Source organism: Meles meles, chromosome 21 (assembly GCF_922984935.1).
Source record: "Meles meles chromosome 21, mMelMel3.1 paternal haplotype, whole genome shotgun sequence".
Lineage (NCBI taxonomy): Eukaryota > Metazoa > Chordata > Mammalia > Carnivora > Mustelidae > Meles > Meles meles.
In genome coordinates this window covers 6,459,684-6,477,312 of record NC_060086.1, presented here as the reverse complement: position 1 = coordinate 6,477,312, position 17,629 = coordinate 6,459,684, and the positions used below count along the sequence as shown (strand labels likewise).

General features: G+C 60.1%; 2 protein-coding genes and 1 long non-coding RNA gene across 3 annotated transcripts in view; 1 reads left to right on the top strand and 2 right to left on the bottom strand.

Annotated features, from left to right (window-relative positions):
• Nucleotides 1–512: 512 nt before the first annotated feature.
• On the bottom strand, nt 513–3,539 carry LOC123934127. The gene is made up of 3 exons (XR_006816744.1): nt 3,444–3,539; nt 2,487–2,636; nt 513–1,577 (listed from the first exon to the last, which is right to left on the bottom strand). It is a non-coding gene; the product is annotated as an uncharacterized LOC123934127 (long non-coding RNA).
• A 534-nt stretch (nt 3,540–4,073) lies between these two features.
• LOC123934146 (translation initiation factor IF-2-like) lies at nt 4,074–7,953 on the bottom strand. The gene is made up of 4 exons (XM_045994140.1): nt 7,639–7,953; nt 7,438–7,518; nt 6,486–7,349; nt 4,074–4,260 (listed from the first exon to the last, which is right to left on the bottom strand). Exons 1-4 carry the CDS (start codon nt 7,951–7,953, stop codon nt 4,192–4,194), a joined length of 1,329 nt encoding a protein of 442 aa, XP_045850096.1. The 3' UTR covers nt 4,074–4,191.
• Nucleotides 6,960–17,629, top strand: part of CLIP2 (CAP-Gly domain containing linker protein 2) — a 66,206-nt gene continuing 55,536 nt past the window's right edge. Inside the window, 2 exon segments of the mRNA XM_045994117.1 lie at nt 6,960–7,140; nt 16,043–16,142. The gene's annotated coding sequence lies outside the window, so the exon portion shown is untranslated.

The following is a 17,629-nucleotide window of genomic DNA, read 5'->3' as shown; positions in this document are numbered from 1 at the left end:
GCTGTCACTGTGCAGGCCCCACATGGCCCAGGGAACCAGGCTTCAGGTCTAAACTTCAGGTCCCTTCCCTGCTTAGAACCCTGCAGGGTTCCCTGTTGGCCTGAGCTAAAAGCCCACCTCAAGGGGAGCCTGGGTGGCTCAGTGGGTTAAGCTCAGTGGGTTAAGAGTGGGTTCAGCTCCGTCATGATCCCAGGGTCTTGGGATCGAGCCCCGCTTCGGGCTCCCTGCTCAGTGGGGAGCCTGCTTCTCCCTCTGCCCCTCCCCCGGCTCTTGCTTCCCTACCCCCATCGAATCAATAAATAGAATCTTAAAAAAGAAAAGAAAGGAAAAGAAGAAATTCACTCTGCAGGGGCGCCTGGGTGGCTCAGTGGGTTAAAGCCTCTGCCTTCGGCTCAGGTCATGATCCCAGCGTCCTGGGATTGAGCCCCACATCGGGCTCTCTGCTCCGCAGGGAGCCTGCTTCCTCCTCTCTCTCTCTGCCTGCCTCTCTGCCTACTTGTGATTTCTCTCTGTCAAATAAATAAAATATTAAAAAAAAAAAGAGAGAAAAAAAGAAATTCACTCTGCAGCCCTGCCCTGTGAGGGCAGGCCCAGCCGCCCCTCTTCCCTCACCTAAGTAAGCCATGGTTCTGTGTGTTCCTGCTGCCCAGGCTCCAGATTCCTCCCAACGTGCCTGTCCGACTGCCCGGCTCTGCCTGCCACGCGCTAACCCTTTAAGACACATGGGGCTGTGACCTCCTCCAGGAAGCTGCCATGGATGTGCCCAAACCACCCTGCCCCTACCTCCGTCAGAGCCCGTCTTGCTGTATACGGTGGACTCCTGTGTGTGCACCCGCCATGCAATCCCGTAGCCACACACCGGGCAGAGAGGGGGCTGGAGGCTTTAAAGCAGTAAAAGGGGTTTTGTGGCTGGGACAGCAGCAGTTTGAATATGAGCTCTCGCTTTTGTGTACTACACACACATGGACCACATCTGTGGGATGCAGGGCTGGCTTATGAAAGATGAGGCCACAGGGTAAGCTGTAGAGAAAGAGGCCACTGTTTTTAGGAGATCTGGGAGCTCTCCTGATGCCGCTTGGCCTCATGGCACTTTATCCTTGCTGCCGAAAAGCGACAGGAGTTGGATGAATGACCTCCTCGCTTCTCCCCAAACATCTGGCTCAAAGACCCTGGGGGCGTAATGATATCCAAGGCTCCGAGGGCCCAGAAGGCAGTGGGGAGTGGAAGGACGCGTGAGCTGGTCCAAGAAAAGCCAGACCGGACAGTGCCACTCAGGAAACCAACGCCGCTTAGGACACCAGGATGGGGCGGGGACAGGGGGACCGAGAAAGTCACCGCCCGGGTCTCGAAGCCAGAGCGAGCCTCTGGTCCCAAATGTTCCAGGAACAGCTGCCAACTTTGGCCAAGTGTTCTCCATCCGCGGCGAAGTGAGCAACACAAGAACTTGCCAGAAAGCCAGACGGGCTTAACTTAAAGGGCCGACCTTGATTCCAAAGGATGCCCTCACCTATCCCTGGTGCCAAAACACCCGTTCTCGTAGGAAACGGTGCGGCGCCGTGTTTTTCCAGTGACTTTTCCTGGTAAAGAAACAGACGAGGAAACTTTCTGCCAGTCTCCACGCAGAAAGTGGGGTGAGGGGTGATGGGCGTGCCTTCTCTGAAGGACTCCAAGGACTCAGAGATGTCCCCGGGGCACCTGGGAGGGCGTGGGCAGCCCCAGGGAAGCAAAGGCCGGTGGGCAGTGTCCCAGGGAGGAAGATGCTGGCGGTCTCCCCGGGCAAGAGGCTTGCGGACACACAGGATAAACACGCTCCCCGGGGCCTCTCTCCACTCCGGGCCCCGTGATGCAATGCACAGATGTGCAAACTTGGGGACAGGGAGAGAGGAATGAGGACTAGCAGCTGTGAAGGTTGGAAACCAAGGGACTGCCTGGGGCTGGGGGCGGGGTGGGGAGCAGTGGGACCTGCCGCCAGCAGCTTCCAGAGACTTCCCTTGGCAAGAGGAGACCAGGTGCCTGGCCCAGCTCCGGACTCAAGGAGGAAGTAATGCTAGGAACGGGGGCCATGAGGACCTAAGGCCTCTTCCCAGAGAGGGGCATCTCCACTTTGGCAAGAACCACCCGGGCAGCAAAGCCCTTAGACAGGAGCCCCAGCTGCCCCCTCCCAGTCTCTCCATGGTCTGAGGGGCAGGAAGGGGGACACTGACTCTGGCCCAGGGGCGGGGGGAGGGGGAGGCTGGGTTCCCTATCCCCTACCTGCCCTGTGAACGAGGGCACTGGTAACCAGGGCCAGAAGCAGACCCAACTCCTGGGGCCGCCTGAGGATCCCGTGAGTTTACAGACTCTCGGTTGCTTAGAACCGCAGTAAAGAACACACACTGTACACAGAAGGCGCTCAAAAGGTGCACGTGGGACCTGGCACATTGCACACAGGCTCCTCTCAGGGTGGCTCTGGCCAGGGAGGGACGGAGCGGGTTTCCCAACGTTACCTGCTCCGAGTCACAAAGCCCGAAGGCAGCAGAGTTCAGATTAGAGTTCAAGGTGGCTTCTCCCTGCTCCCTCTCCGCCCAGCACCTTGCCCACAGGAGCTGTGACCTTGGGCATGTCCCTGAACCTCTCCGTGATCGGTTTCCTCCTCTCTGAAACACAAGGGTCAGACCACATATAAAAAAGAACGGAGTTGGGGGGCGCCTGGGTGGTTCAGTCGATTAAGCGTCTGCCTTTGGCTCAGGTCATGATCCCAGGGTCCCGGGGATCGAGCCCCACATGGGCTCCCTGCTCCCTCTCCCACTCCCCATGCTTGTGTTCCTTCTCTCTCTGACGAATAAATAAAATCTTAAAAAAAAAAAAAAAAAGAAGGGACCCACAGTCTGCAGCCTGTCCTCCACGAGAACAAGTGATGACCCCACAGCAATCGGCCCCAGGCGGCCAGGACTCCATTGGTAACTGCCCGCTTCCCAAATTTTTGCCTTCACTCCCAACTCAGGAGCAACAAGAAAATAACGGAGTATGTTCCCTGGCCCATCACAGAGGCCATCTATCCCCTGATTTTAGTTATCCTGCCTCCGGCTTCCCTGTGCCGACAACCTCCCATCCAGACCTACCTACCCCTTCCCTTTGCCCACTCGGAGGCGCTCCCCCGCTCCCTGGCCAGCTTGGAGTCTGGGAAACACAAGCGATATGCCTGACCCCCTCCCTCCATAGCCCGCCAGCCCTGGATAAACTCCCTTTGCTTTTCCTCATCGAAGGGGTCTTATCTCTGCAACCCATACACGGTCTGTAGCTGGAAACCTGCCCTCTAACAAGCACCTGGCAATGCCAGCCTCAGTTTGCCATCTGTCCTTAGGAAATTGGGGAGCCCCACGGACAAAGCCCCCAGGACCTTGAAAACTCCCCACGGAGGGAACCTGTAGCAGAGACCTTCCCTCAGTGCTGGGGCTCCTTACGCGGTGGGGTGTTATCAGCCCCGGGGGGGAGGTGCCGCGATCCTGTCCTGGATCCTCTGATCTGATCTGATCCCATCTGATCCCGGAGGCCAGGCAAAGTCCAAGGGTTTGCAAGGAAGGGTGTGGCCTTGAGAGGGGCGGCCTCTCCTGATATCTCCATGGTGATGTCACTCCCAGCCCCAGCCCGCGACTGCATCCAAACAATCATTTTTTTGTGTGTGTTTTGAACAGAAACACAACATCTGAACAATCCTCTTAACAGAAGGGGGGGTTGGGTTGGGTTAAACCCCCTTTTGTGAGTTAAGTAACACGTACGTTGATCGTTGATCGTGGAAAGATGCAGAAAAGGGGAGAGAAAAATCGCAAGGATTCCCTCCACCAAAGCCCCCCACCGTTACCAGTTTTTTTTTCCCCTCTGTAGTTTAAAAGGTTGGGAATCTACTGTATCTACAGTTTTTTATCACGTGCATTTTTAAAATTGAAGTATAGTTAACATGACAGTGTTCTATGTTAGTTTCAGGTGTCTGTGATGGGGATTTTTCTTTTTTTTTTTTAAGGTTTTATTTATTTGACAGAGATACAGTGAGAGTGAGCACAAGCAGGGGGAGTGGGAGAGGGAGAAGCAGACTCCCTGCTGAGCAGGGAGCCGGATGCGGGACTCTATCTCCGGACCCTGGGATCATGACCCACACCGAAGGCAGATGCTTAACCCCCTGAGCCTCCCACGTGCCCCTGTTTTCCCATGTTATTACAAATTTCTCGTAAAAAGCAATTCAGAGTCTATAAAATATTCCACCACGCCGATGTCCTGTTGGTCCTAAAAAACAAAATACTGCAGTAAAAAGTAAACCAGAGAGGCAGCCCCCAGGCCTCCCCTGTGGTTGCCGCCTCCCCAGGCCTCCAAGAGCTCTGCCCAGCCGCTGTGGCTCCCAACACCCTTTTCCCGCGAAAGCGCGCCCCCCACCCCCTTTCCTATGGGGCTGCCAGTCAGGGCCAGTGTCTGCAAGAAAATGTCCAGATCAGCACTTTTGGTGGAGACAAAAGCGCTGGGTGAGAGGGCAGCTGGGAGGGCTCTGCCCCCCTGGTCCTCACCCCTACCCGCCATCTGCCCCTCCCCAGGCCTGACATCCTGGAAGCAGAAAACCCCAATCCCAGCTCCCACAACACAAAAGCTCTTTTCTCACCTAGAACTGAGTCTGGCAGGTGAGTTTCCCCTTTGAGGCTCCGCCCACAGAGTCAGGGCAGGGGGAAGCTAGGACCCGCCTGCGCTGTCCCGCCTAGTAATAGTGAGGGCTGTCAGTGAGGGAGGGCACTGCTTGGGGGGGGGGCGGTCAGGGGGGGTGGAAGGCAGGAGGGGGTGTGGATAGAACCTGGACAGGACCAGGTGAGCTCAGGTACATCACAGCAGGCCACACCCTGCACCTGGAAAAACCCCACCTCTCTTTATTTTTTTAATTATTATTTTTTGAGCCTTGCCTCTATTTTTTTAAAAAGATTTTATTTATTTATTTGACACAGAGAGAGAAATCACAAGTAGGCAGAACGGCAGTCAGAGAGGGGGAAGCAGGCTCCCCGCCGGGTAGAGAGCCCAATGCAGGGCTCGATCCCAGGACCCTGAGATCATGACCCGACCCGAAACCAAGAGTCTAACCCTCAACCCACTGAGCCATGCAGGTGGCCCTCTGAGCTGCTTCTGACTGGCTCTCATCTGCTTTCCACCTTCAGAGCCCCCCATGGCCAGCAACCTGACAGAGCCCTGCCCTTCACGCTGTGCGTCCTCCGCTCCGATGTTTAGAGAAGACCCTGTCCCAAATCCCCCACTCACAGGAGGAAATCCTAATACGTCCTCGGATGACCCGGCTCTTTTTGAAGAAAGTTCACATTTCTTTTCTTTAGTTTTTTTTTTTTTTTTTTTTTTTAGAGTAAACTTAATGCCCAGTGTGGGGTTTGAACTCATGACCCCAAGATCAAGAGTCAATGCCCCATGGAGGGCGCCGGCCAGGGGCCCCGAAGTTCACGCGTGTGGAATGCTAACCGCGTACTAGGTGCTGCCTGCTCTTAGTGCTTCACGTAGATTAAGGTGCTCGACCTTGACAACAACCCTAGGAGCTAGTCCGTCACCAGCTCCACTTTATAGATGGGGAAACTGAGGCCCAGAGAGGATTGCCCATCAGCTGGCAGGGGATGAAGCTGAATTCTCACCGTGGCACTGTGCCTTGTGTCCTCTCTCTTAATTTCCAGACCATTCTCTCCTGGCCACATGGACACAATGTAGCTTCTTGGTTCCTGAACGTAGCCTTTCCCACCTGGAACCCCACCCCTCCCATGAGGTTGACGCCTCCTCCAGACAGCCCTTCTCTGGGCCCACTCTGCGGTCTCCTCTCCCCTTGGTCTCCAGCTCTGGCTCCACCCACCAGCGGGGGACCGCGACCTCCTCCTCTGGGCTGGCGGGGGTCCAGCCTCCCTCATCCTACCTTTACCCCTTAGCAGAAGTGAACTGAAACCTACCCCCAGTGGGTAGGTGGGGAATTCAAGAGGTGAACTCACTTCTCAAAGATTATGGAGCCAGAGCAATGGAGGGACTGTGGTGGGGACGAAGCCAGTTCATTCAGTCTGGTGTCATTGAGTGTCTGCCCTTGGCCGGGCACTGGACTGGGTGCCTTGCGGGATATGAACGAGACTGCCTGGTGCCTGTCCTCCTTGGTGTCCTTGTCACCGTGCAGACCCCAACCTCCCCCAACACGCGCTCATTCCCGTATTTGAAGGAAATGGAGATGAATTTGCGCGGGGCTGGAGAGGGCTGGCAGCTGCAGACTCCGCTGTATCACAGGAGGCCGACCCCATCCAGGGCAGGAGGGCGCCGAGCTCATCGGGATCTTGGGTACCACTTTTTCCAAAGACGTGTTGGGAACCTCATCCCCAAGACACCCGTGCCATTTCCCCCCACCCGCTTTGGCCTCAGGACGGCCCGGTAAGGCCTGGAGGTCTCAGCTCGGCTACACCGTCTCCTGCTCATCCCTTCCTGCCCAGGCCCAACGTCACCTCCTCTGTGGAGCCTTCCCGGAAACTCCAGGAGCCGCCCCCAGCATCCCGAGCTTCTACCTCTCCCAGGGCTCTGGGACATCCTCGTGCGCAGAGCGAGGCCGACGGAGGCTCTTTCAGCGCGTGTAGGTGACCAGCGGCGAGGCGGGGGTGGGGGTAGCCCCAACGCCCCACGACGGACAGCGGCGGAGGAGGAGGAGGGGAGGCCGCGTTTTCCGCCCGCCCGCCCACTTGCGGCGCGGCGCGGCGGCCCGAGAAACGCGAGGCCACGTGAGCGCGCGCCTGACCCCCGCCGCGCCAGGCCCCGCCCTCCCGCGCCCGCCCCAGCGCCGGCCCCTTTTGTTCCCTCCCGGAGCCGGGCCGCTCGCTCCGCTCCCGCTCGGCTCGGCTCGGCTCGGCTCGGCCGCGGGGCGCGCAGGCGGCGGCCGGGGCTGCTCGGTCCGCGCCTCCCGCCTTCCCGCCGCCGCCCGGGCGCGAGGCCGGGGCCCGGAGCACGAGCGGGGAGCCCGGGCGCCGGGAGGGGCTGCGGCCGGGGGGGGGGGCAGCGGCGCGCGGGGAGGGGCCGCAGCATCCTCTCGCCCCCGCGGCGCCCGGCCGGCAGCGGAGGAGGCCGGGCTCCCAGGCGCCCGCGTGCAGCCCGCCGCCGAGCGCGCAGGTAGGAGCCGCCGGCTGGGGGAGGGGTCCGGGGGAGGGGGCTCGCCGGGCAACAAAGGAGCGCGGGGTGCGGGCGGCGGCGGCCCGGCCTGGCTGCAGCGGGGCGGCCGCCCGCAGGCATTGTCGGGGCGTGGGGCGGGCCGGAGGGTCGGGGGCCGGCGGTGGGCGTGAGCGGGAGGTGCTCCCGCCGCAGCCCCAACTTCCCGGCCGCTGCGGGCGTTGGGGGCTCCCCGGGTCGCGGGTCCGCGCGTGGAGGCAGCGCCGGCTCCCTCGGCGCCCGCAGACCGGGGTTCCGCACCGCTGCCGGGGGGCCGCCCGGCCCGGCCCTCAAGGGCAGCGCGGGGCGGCCGGACGCCGCAGCGCTCTCGGGGCTCCCGGACTGTGGGGGGGGGGGGGGCTAGCCGGGTGGGCGCGGCCGCGCAGCCCCCGTGTCCAGACCCGCGGCTCTGGGAGAGCTCGGAGCCTCCGCCCGGCCGGCTGGGGTCGGCCGGCCCATTGCCTTCGCAAAACTTGCTCGAAGTGCATGGTGGAGGGGTGAGGGGGAGGCTGGGGCAGGGCGGCTTCCCGCAGGGGTGCCCCCCCAGGGCTGGCGCTGGTAGCTGGTGAGGCAGCAGATTTTCTGCCCTCCCCGTAGGGAGGGGCCTTCGCCGCCGAGATGCTTCGCCCTGGCCTCCAGGGCGCGCCCGTTTGGGCCGTTCAGGCGGGGGCTGGGCGGGGCGGGTGCCCCCTGGGCGCTGTCAGCAGGCCCCAGCCCCACCCCGGGCAGGATGGGCAGGGGGGCATCCTGGGGAGTGTCACGCACCCAGCAGCGCATCCCCCACCTTTGATACCCCGCCGCTCCCATGTGGGTGAGAAGTAGGAGTCCAACTGGGGGGGGGTGTCCTCACCCCTGTAAGATGCCCAAGGGAGGTTAGTGGGGGTAGCACTGACCCAGGGCTGCAGGCAGCGGAGGGGAGTGCTGGGAGCGCCACGTGGGGCAAGACACCCCACCAGTTGTAATGTAAACAATGAGCCCTTCATTCATCCGGCCGCTGTCACCTGTCCCAGCACTGCCAGGGGCGGGCAGGTCCCCCGGAACGGGCCTCGCTGCCCCAAAGGAGCACAGCCCAGCAGCACTGATGGCTGGCTGGGTGGGGGAGCTGGGAGAACAGAGGGGGGACCCCTGGATGATGGGCTGGAGCAGGAAGGTGGTTAGAACCCTGAGCCACAGTTTGCTGCCGGGATGCCAAAGGGGGTTTTAGCAGGGCTTGGAGTCCCAAACGGGGGCCTGGTGGCTGTTGGGTTGGAGGAGTGGCAAAGGACTTAGGTGACTGGGGTGTGGGGTTTAAGGCAGGGGAACTTCTGCTGAAGGAAGGGATTGTTTTCCCCTTCCTACTTTTCGGATGTTCCCCCAAGCTCCCTCCTCCATGAGCCATGAGCCCAGGCTGCACGGGCATTTGCGCTGCCTGGCCCAGGAGAGATGTTGGGGTACGGGTTCTGGGTCGCGTGGAGGGGTAGGGAGAGATGGAGCAGGGCTTCAAAGGCAGAGGACCTGGCAGAGGGAGGCTGGTGGTGTCTGGGATTCTGCCCCCCAGCTTGAAATCCCAAGCTGGGGATCCAGCCACCCAACAGGCCCTTTTCAGTATCTGCTTGCTTGCTTTGGTGGTTGAGTTGGGAGGCTGGCACCTGACAGCCTGGGTTCCAGCTCTGTTATTTATTAGCTGTGTGACCTCGGATAAGTTACTGTACTTCTCTGGCTTAGTTTCCCTGTCCTTTAAAATGAGGGTACTTAGGGTCTCTGCCTTTTTAGGGTCGCTGTGGGAATCTGATGGATGGATGTGTGTAAAGTGCGTGCCCAGTGACAGGGAGGGTGCCCAGTGTTTGTTTTGCTAGTGCCCTGGGTCCAGCCTCTGTCCACAACCACGTGGCTCGTCCCCTCCCCCACTGTTTGTCCACCGCGGGGCAGTCCTGCCTGTTATCCAACCGCTCACCGCAGTTTCCTCCCCGGGCTGCTCCCTTTGCTCTCATCTGTGATGTGGGGGAAACACTCCCCTCCTGGCCTCCCCTCCCTGACCCTGCCACCCTGAAGATTGACCCCGGTCCTCTTGATGCCGTGTCTCCCACTTCTGCTTCCATACCCAGAGTGGGGGCAGCGTTCCTGACCCTGCTGGGCCGCTGCCGTCTTCGTCGAAGCCCCCGGAACAAAATACCACAGACCGGGTGACTTAGGTCCAACAGAAATTGATTTCTTATGGTTCTAGAGGCTGGAAGTCCGAGATAGGGGTGCCAGCTCGGATGGGGGAGGCCCTCTTCCAGCGTGCAGACTTCTTGTAGTCGCGTCTGGCAGAAGGGACTTGGGAGCTGTCTGGGGTCCCCTTTATGAGGGCACTGATCCCGTCCAGGACAGATGTCACCGCCCAAAGCTCCCCCCATACCATCACATTGGGGTTAGTTTCAACATACGAATCTGGGGGGTGGGACACCTTGGGGAGAACTCAGCTTTTGTGTAGGTTTTTAAAACAACAGCAGCACATTCCCAAGCCCTCGCTCTGTGCCAGGAACCCTTTCCCGAGCTCTCTAAATGCTTGTATTCATGTGTGGCTACGGGCACAAACTGCATTTGACAGATGCGGGAATCAGGACCCAGAGAGCTTTCCCTGTTTGCCTTTCGTGCATCCATTAAGCACCCACTGTTTTTCCCCGGGGAGTCAGGCTACTATACTATGGGCATTATCAGCAGGGCTCGGTTTGGGCCATGCCTTCCTCAGACACCACCCCAGTTTGCCCAAGTCCAAAGTTCCCCTCGCTCTCTGGCTCACCGGGGGCCCAGCCAGGCTGATCCTCACCTTCCCAGCTCTCCTGTCCCCGCCTACCCATGCTGGCCTGACCCCAGACGGCCTGACCCTGGACAACGAGCCTCAGCTTTGGTCAGCTGGGGGTGGTGGAAGGAAGGCGGCGGGGAGGGGGGGTCCTGACCTGTGTTTTTGGGATTCTCTGCTTTTGCAGGGCTCAGGAAACTCCTTCAGTTAGATTAAGGGAGGGGGGAGTTAGGAGGGAAGGGGAACTGGTACAGCCAACAGTTACAGGCGGCCCCGGGGTCCCCCAGGAGCCGGGATGCTGGCAGGCAGCCCCTCCTGGCTTGCTGCTTTCTGGACCGGGGTTTCATTTTCTCCTTCTCTCCCACTGCATGTGTCCCTGCCCCTCTCCCTGTAGGCTGGCTCTGTCTGGGTTGTCAGCACGGTGACTGTAACTCCCCCTTGTTCTGGGGATGCTAGAGAGAGCGACTGGCCCAGCTTGGGTGAGGGGACCCACCCTGTCGCTCCGCTGGTGGGGGGGCAGGCCATGTGGGCTCTGGGGCTGGGGGCTGCGGATCCCGCCTCGGGATTGCCTGCCGTGATGGTGCCCGGCGTGTGCTGGGGGCGTGTGCTGGGGGAGGACGGGTGAATGGGGCATTGCTCCTCTTGGATACTCAGGATCTGATGGGAGAGGCGGACCCTGGCCAGTGGACTGGGTGATTTCTTGGGCGTAGCTGGAGTGCACCAGTCTGACCTGGGTGGGGAGGGAGGGATGGCGGGGGATGGCGAGGGACAATGGGGAGGGTGAACCACAGCACCCCAAGCTGTGGCTCAGAAGCCGATGAGGGTCCTCCCTCAGGACCTGGAGACGGGAGGTCCGGTTGCTAGCCTGGGACCCTGGCAACCCCACAGCCCGCCCTGTCCCCCGACTCCCGTGCGGGGCTGCGGGGTGTGTGTGTGCAGAAACGGTCATACAAAACTCATGTTTTCAGAGGAAATGATTCAAAATGATAATGAAACGTTTCCCTTCTGAGTAGGAAGCGCAGAGCACGTCGGGTGGTTTTTATTAACGAGGAGTGCGCGTGGGGTTTTGTCCACGTAGCGTTGCGGTCTTCTTTGGGCAGCTCTCGGGCATCCCTGGAGTCTGTCCCGGGCTCTGTCTGCCCAGGAAAACACCCGCTCCGAGTTCACATCCTTCTTCGCCCTCGCGGCCTCTCTGCCATGAGGGGGTGGAATCATAGGCTCCCCGGGGTCCCTGTTTTTCCGGCTGGGGGCTCAGCCTGCAGCCCACCACTCTTCCAAGTGGGGCGTGAAGCCGGACCGGCCACGAGGGAGGGAGAGAGTGACGTTCGGTGTCTGTGGAGGGTTTGCCTCTTCGTATCCTGACTCCGCTCAGGCTCTTCCCTTTCCTGCTGTAGGCTGTTCCTTGCATAAACTCGTTGGTTCGTTGACACAGCTCTCAGACCAGGGGCTGAGCTGGGGCACATGGCGCACAGGGCAGAGGAGGGAAGACCTTCACCAGGGTCTTGCGTGCTCTTTGACCCCCGAAAGTGCTGGGAGGCTATTTGCCAAAGGAAACGCGATGTAACAGGATGGAAAAAGTGTGCGAAAGTTGAGCGAGAGGAAGATAAAAAATCAAATTGAGCTGGAGGCGGCCCACTGGACCTTCTCCCGGAGGGAATTTGACTCCGAGCTTTCTAGCAGCCAGATCCAAGGAAGGAGCCGGAATTCGGAGGGGCCGTACAGTCTCCTTGCGTGAGCCCCGCTGTGTGTCCTGCCAAAGCCTGAGGTTGGACAGCGTGGTCCTGGGTACGGCCCTGGGTCTGGAGCGCCAAGGGGGGCAGCTGTTGCCCCTTGATTCTTCGGAGCCTCCCCCAGGAGGGTCTCTGCCCCCAGCTGGGGCTCCTGTGCCCAGCCAGCCCCTCCCCGGGTGTGGGTGAGAGCCGGGGAGCCAGGAGCCACACTGCTCTCTGCCCAGGAATCCCTGTCTCACGAGGGGGCATGGTGCCAGGACATGCGGCCCCCAGGTGGTGTGCCCGGTCGGCCCCAGGAGTTGGCGGAGGGGTAGAAGAGGGGAGGGCGAGCGGTGGGGTGAGATGCCTTCAGGAGCGATGAGAAGTTCAAGGAGGCTGGAACAAAGACTGCTGGGCGGGGGCGGGGCAGGAAATGAGGCCAGAGGCAGGCAGTGCCTGGGCCGGTGGGCAGAGATGTGGCAGACCGTGGCCTTGGGCTGCCCTCCTGACCTCTTGCCCAAACCTCATCCCGGGTGCCTGGAGGAGAGCCGGTCTTGGTTCTGAGAAAGTCAGGAAAGCAGTCAAGAGCTCTGGCTCCGTGGCCAGAGGGTCTGAGTTCAAATTCCACGCCTCCTCTTGATCAGCCTTGTCACGTGGGCAAAAGAGGGAGTGCTCCAGGCCTCAGTTTCCCCACTAGGAAAGTGGATGGGCTCATAACAGGGCTCCTGTGAAGGTTCGCTGTGTTGGTATTTGTAGAGCACTCGGACCGGTGTCTGGAGCTGAGCAGATGGCGCAGGTCCGTGGCTCCTAAGGCTGGAGGAGCTGGGGGTGGGGGGCGGCCCATCCCACCTGAGCCCCCACCCCCAGGGCAGCCACACGGGATCTGAGTGCAGCGCAGTGAAGAAGCAGGCTCTCTCTGTGATGGGGGTGTTGTGGACATGGGGTCACCTTTCTCCCTGCGGTGGATCCGCCCTGGGGGGCTGCAGGTGCTCAGCATGGTCTGTTAACAGTTAATGTTGCTCTTGACGGTGTCCAACGCTGTGTGGGTTCGGGAGAGCCTCCCAGGGCAGCTGTGCCAACTGGAGCAGAAACGTGCTCTGAGAACAGACCCGAGTCTGCTTGATCCCCTCCAGTGATGGGAGGCTCACTGCCAGCTTCTTTGTTCACTGGACCCACATGTGGTTAGCATCCACTCTGCGCCGGCTGCTCGTTGTTTTGGAACGTTCTGCCCTTCCCGGAGACGGCTCCAATCTGGCCAGCGAGGGCAGCGATGGCGTGTGGACAGGCTGCTGTGGCCTCCAGCTAAACATGGGCAGGACGGGGACGGCAGAGGAGGGCATTTCTGTTCATTCACGTTTCCTTCATTCATGCCTGTGTTCACCACGGAGGGGCTGTTTGCTGGGCGCTGTCCTAGGTACCGAGCCCGGCAATGAGCAACAGGGGCAGAGGACCTGCCCTGTTGGAGCGGCTTTCAGCGAGAGGTGAGGGGGTTTGGCAGCAGAGGAGAGGAAGGGCACTCTCGGCAGAGGGAACCGCATGTGTGAGGCCCCAGTGATGTGACAACGTGTGTGGGTGGGCGGGCGTCTGCGGCATTCAGCTAGCATTTGGTGGCTGGGGGTGGCCGTTGCTTTTCTGGAAGCACTAAAAGAAAACACTGACTATGAGGGCTTGCTAGGGACGGAGCTCACCCCTGGGGCCAGCAGGTGGGGCCAGCCCCTCCCCACCCAGCCCTCCCCGTCCCCTGCCAACAGCCCTGGGTTGCCCTTTGGGGACATAGATGGTGCCCCTTGGCCCCCCAGCTGGCTCGTCCCTTCTCCAGGGTCCCACCCAGGCCCCCGTTTGCATTCCGTCCTGCTGTGTCCGTGAGGGGACAGGCCCAGCTCCGTGGTCTCAGCCTCCAACCTGCCCCTCGCCTGCAGGGGAAGGCTCAGGATGGGAGGCTGGGGTGCTGACTTGCCTGCCTTGAATCGGGAGGAGGCTGGGCGTGCTGGAGGCCGTCCGGCGAGCCCAGCACTGCCGCGTGTCGGACCCTGGGTGCTGGAACTCCACGGGGCTTGCGCCTGCCTGCGGGGAACTTGCAGGTGGGGGGGGGTGGCAGACGGGAGCTCCCATGGGCCCCATGGTTCGGCACCACCTCCTGGGACTGGTGGGAGGGGAGGCCCCAGAGGCAGGGACCCCCCCTCCCCCGCTTCCTGTTTCTGCTGCCCTCCCCCAGCTTAGGTGATTAGGGAAAGAAAAAAATGTATATATACATTAGAAACATATAGGTATTTCCATAAAATGTTTATATTTCCATAAAACCTCTTTATGGAAATACAACATCCAACAGAAAAGTGTGCATGGTGCTTGTTGAATTTCCCGTGAAGCAGAGCCCAGACCGGGGACGAGAACCTGCCGGCTCCCCAGGGCCCCTCTGGGCTTGTCCTTCCAGTCAGTACCCCTGACCCGAGGGGGACCCCTTCCCTGATTTCTGGCATCTTCATTTTTACTTACTTGTCTGCTTATTTGTATTTATATTATTTATTTGTTTATTTTTAAGTAGGCCCCAGGCTCAGCCCAGGGGCTTGAACTCAGGATCCTGAGATCGGGACCTGAGCCAAAATCAAGAGTCAGATGCTTAGCTGACTGAGCCCCCCGGGCGCCCTGTATTTTTATTTTTAATTGTACTCGACACACAACATGGTCAGTTTGGGGCGTACGACAGTGACTTGACAAGTCTGTACGTTGTTCGGGTCGCTTCATAGTAAGTGTGGCCCCGTCTGTCACCACGTGAGGTTCTGACGAGACCACTGACTGTGGTCCCCGTGCTGTTCTTTTCGTCCCGGGACTGACTTACTTTATAACTGCAAGTTTGTGCCTTCTAATCCCCTTCCCCTCTTTTGCCCACCCTCCCCCCCACATCCCCCTGGCATCCACCAGTCAGTTGTCCTGCATTTGTGCGTCTGTTTGTTAGAATTTGATTTGATTTGATTTTTTAAAAGATTTTATTTATTCATTTGAGAGACAGAGAATGAGTGCAGGCAGGGAGAGGAGCAGGCAGGGGGAGAGGGAGAAGCAGGATCCCCACTGAGCAGGGAGCCGGATGGGAGACTCCATCCCAGGACCCGGAGATCATGACCTGAGCCGAAGGCCGAGGCTTTAACCCACTGAGCCACCCAGGCGCCCCAGGGCCGTGTTCCTTTTAGAGGCTCGGGGACGGATCTGTTTCTTGACCTTTTCCAGCTTCTAGAGGCTGCCCACATTCTTGGCTGGTGGCCCCCTCCTCCGTGGTAAAGGCAGCAATGTCAGAACGAGTTGTTGGCAACTCTCTCCCTGACTCTGTCCCTCCTGCCTCCCTCTTGCACTTGGAAGGACACTTGTGATCACTTTGGGTCCATCTGGGTAATCCAGAATAATCGTCCCGTCTGGAGGTCAGCCGACTAGCATCCTTGATTCTGTCTACAACGTTAACTCCCCTCTGCCGTGTGGATGCTAACGTGGTAACAGCTTCGGGGAGGGAACACGAACACCGTGAGGGGACCATCATTTCTACCCGCTGTAGACGGGATCATGATTTTTTTCCCCCCTGTGGTCATTCGGTTGGCCCAGCATCACTTATTGCAAAGACTGTCCTTTGCTCAGGGGTATTTTTTTTTAATGATTTCATTTATTTGTTTGAGAGAGAGAGTGCACCGATGGGGCGGGGGACTAGCGAGGGCGAGGGAGAAGCAGACTCCCCACTGAGCAGGGAGCCCGAGGCTGGGCTGCGTCCAGCACCCCTCAGAGACCACACCCTGAGCTGAAGGCAGACCCCTAACTGACGGGGCTCAGGAGCGTTTTTTTTTTAGTATTTTGTGCAAATCCTGACCCTGGAGAGGAGGCGTGGCTGGCTGGGTCAGGGATGGAGCCCAGGGATGGGGTGCTCTCCCGCAGCTCCCTGGCCTGGATGGGTGGGACGGTGCAATGGACCGGGAGGTCGGACACGGGAGCCCTCTGCTTCCTCTTCTGCCCCGTCAGCGGGTGACCTCAGCAGGCCCCTTCCCTCCCTCGGCCTCTAACTGCCATCTGGTCACGGGGACCCCTTTACCCAGCACCAGTTTCTGTCACTTGAACCTCACCGCCCTGGTCCCTGGCTCCGTGACTGGCAGCCTGGGCCTCAGTTTTCCATTCTGTGAGATGGGAATAAAGGTGGGTCAGAGGGCAACTTGAGTCAGCCGGTGTCTGCCCCGCATCGTGGGCCGGTGGCAGGAGGGCCCCAGCCATCCCATCACGGGGTGTGGGTGGCCACGCGGCCTGGAGTGGGTTCTGGAGCCATGGCTGTCCCCTGGTTGTAAGTGTGCAGACTCTGTGTGTGTGTGTGTGTGTGTGTGTCTAAGGCAAGGAAGTATACTGACCTTGACTTTCCTTCCCTCCCCAGACCTGTCGCAGCCCTGATCCCCTTTGCTGTGCTGAGAGGCGGGATCTGAACCACCCCCAGCCTGGGGCAAGATGGCCCTGCTGCAGTGTGTCCGGCTCAGGTAGGACAGACAGTCCGGTCTTCCCCGGGGGGCCCTGGGCAGGATGGGAAGCCTTTGCAAACTGGGCTCCCCAGCCCTGAGTGTAGAGGCTGTGAGGAGGGGGAGCACGTGGGACTGGAACCTAGTTTTCTGGATTCGGCCCCTCAGGTGCCAGAGAAGCTGGGGTCCACTGGGGCCCTTGGGTTGTCCTCTGCTCAGCCTCTGTGTGCCCTGCCCTCCGTGTCCATGCTACCGGCCCGCTGTGCCATCTTCCCCACCTTGTTCTGGATGGCTGCCAGGCCCCTTGGTACTCCCAGGGGGACTTTGGACCCCAAGCAAGCCCCGTTAGCTCCCTGTCCTTCTTGGGTCCACCGTCTCCGGCCATTGGCCCGCAGCCCCATGAGTGACAGGATTGCCCGGCCTGGGCCAGCTCTGTGACCCGCTGACCGGGTGAGAGTGGAGGGCGGGTGTGGGGACGGCGGGGACACAGGTAGGCTGGCCCCATCTCCCCGGCCGTCCCGGGTCTGACGGGCAGCTCCCGGGAGGTCCCCGCTTGGACCGTCCTCTCAAGCTGGTTGAACTCGCAGGGAGGGCACCAAGCGGGAGGTCCCAACTTGGGTCAAGTGCAGACAAAATGAGCCTCCCTCCGAGCAGGATGGGACAAGCAGGGAGCGCCAGGTGGGAGCAGCCCATGGGGATGGTTGTTGCGCCCGCCTGCTGGACTCAGGGATGGGAGTGTTGGGGAGCCCTGGGCTGGCAGTCGGCACCTGGGGGGGTCCGCTCTGTTTGGGGCCTGCCCCCCCATTCCTCTGAGTGGGTGTGCTCAGGGAGGGGAGGGACTCTTTGCCCCCCCACCCGTGTCTGTCTTTACAGCTTTAGAAAATTTTATTTTATTTTATTTGACTTTAATTAATTGACACATAGTGTATTATTAGCTTCAGAGGTAGAGTTCTGTGTTTTTAGAAAAATGATTACGAATATTTCAGGCACTCAGAGAAAGGAATAAACAGAATCTGATCACCACCCACGTACGTCCTGCAGGACTTAAGAAACAAATCTTAGAAATAGGAACGGAGCCCCCGGTTACCACGCCCCAGCCCCGTTCCTACCCGATACTCGCACCCCCCGGCCATCGCGTGGATGCCACGATGGGCAGAACCCCTGGTGCCTCCCGGGCCCCGTGGTCCAGGTTTGGACGCCGCGGCCACCAGCCCCGCTGCCTGGCCTCGCAGGCTCCGGGTGTCACCTGGCTTCTTGACTCTCTGCCCATCTGATTGGGTGGGAAATGGGATCTCCTTGCGGCTTGGATTTGCATTTCCCTGCCGACTGGGAGGCCCGGTGACTGTCCAGGGGCACCCTCTCCTCGAAAGCGTTCTGTTCTCACCCGTCTGTCCGTCCGGGGTGCCCTCCAGTCCTCCTCCCTCATGTCACAAGCTGGGGGGTACTTCCTGCCTGGGATTCTCCCTGGTCTTCGCTGTCCCGGGTGACCCTCCCAAGCGCCCCGTCCC

Coding starts and splice junctions, on each gene's coding strand:
- LOC123934146 (XM_045994140.1), bottom strand. CDS start 7,953: ATGCGCTGCTGGGTGCGTGACACTCCCCAGGATGCCCCCCTGCCCATC. Junction 7,519..7,638: donor TTCGAGCAAGTTTTGCGAAG/GCAATGGGCCGG, acceptor CCCCCCCCACAG/TCCGGGAGCCCCGAGAGCGC. Junction 7,350..7,437: donor CGGGCGGCCCCCCGGCAGCG/GTGCGGAACCCC, acceptor CAACGCCCGCAG/CGGCCGGGAAGTTGGGGCTG.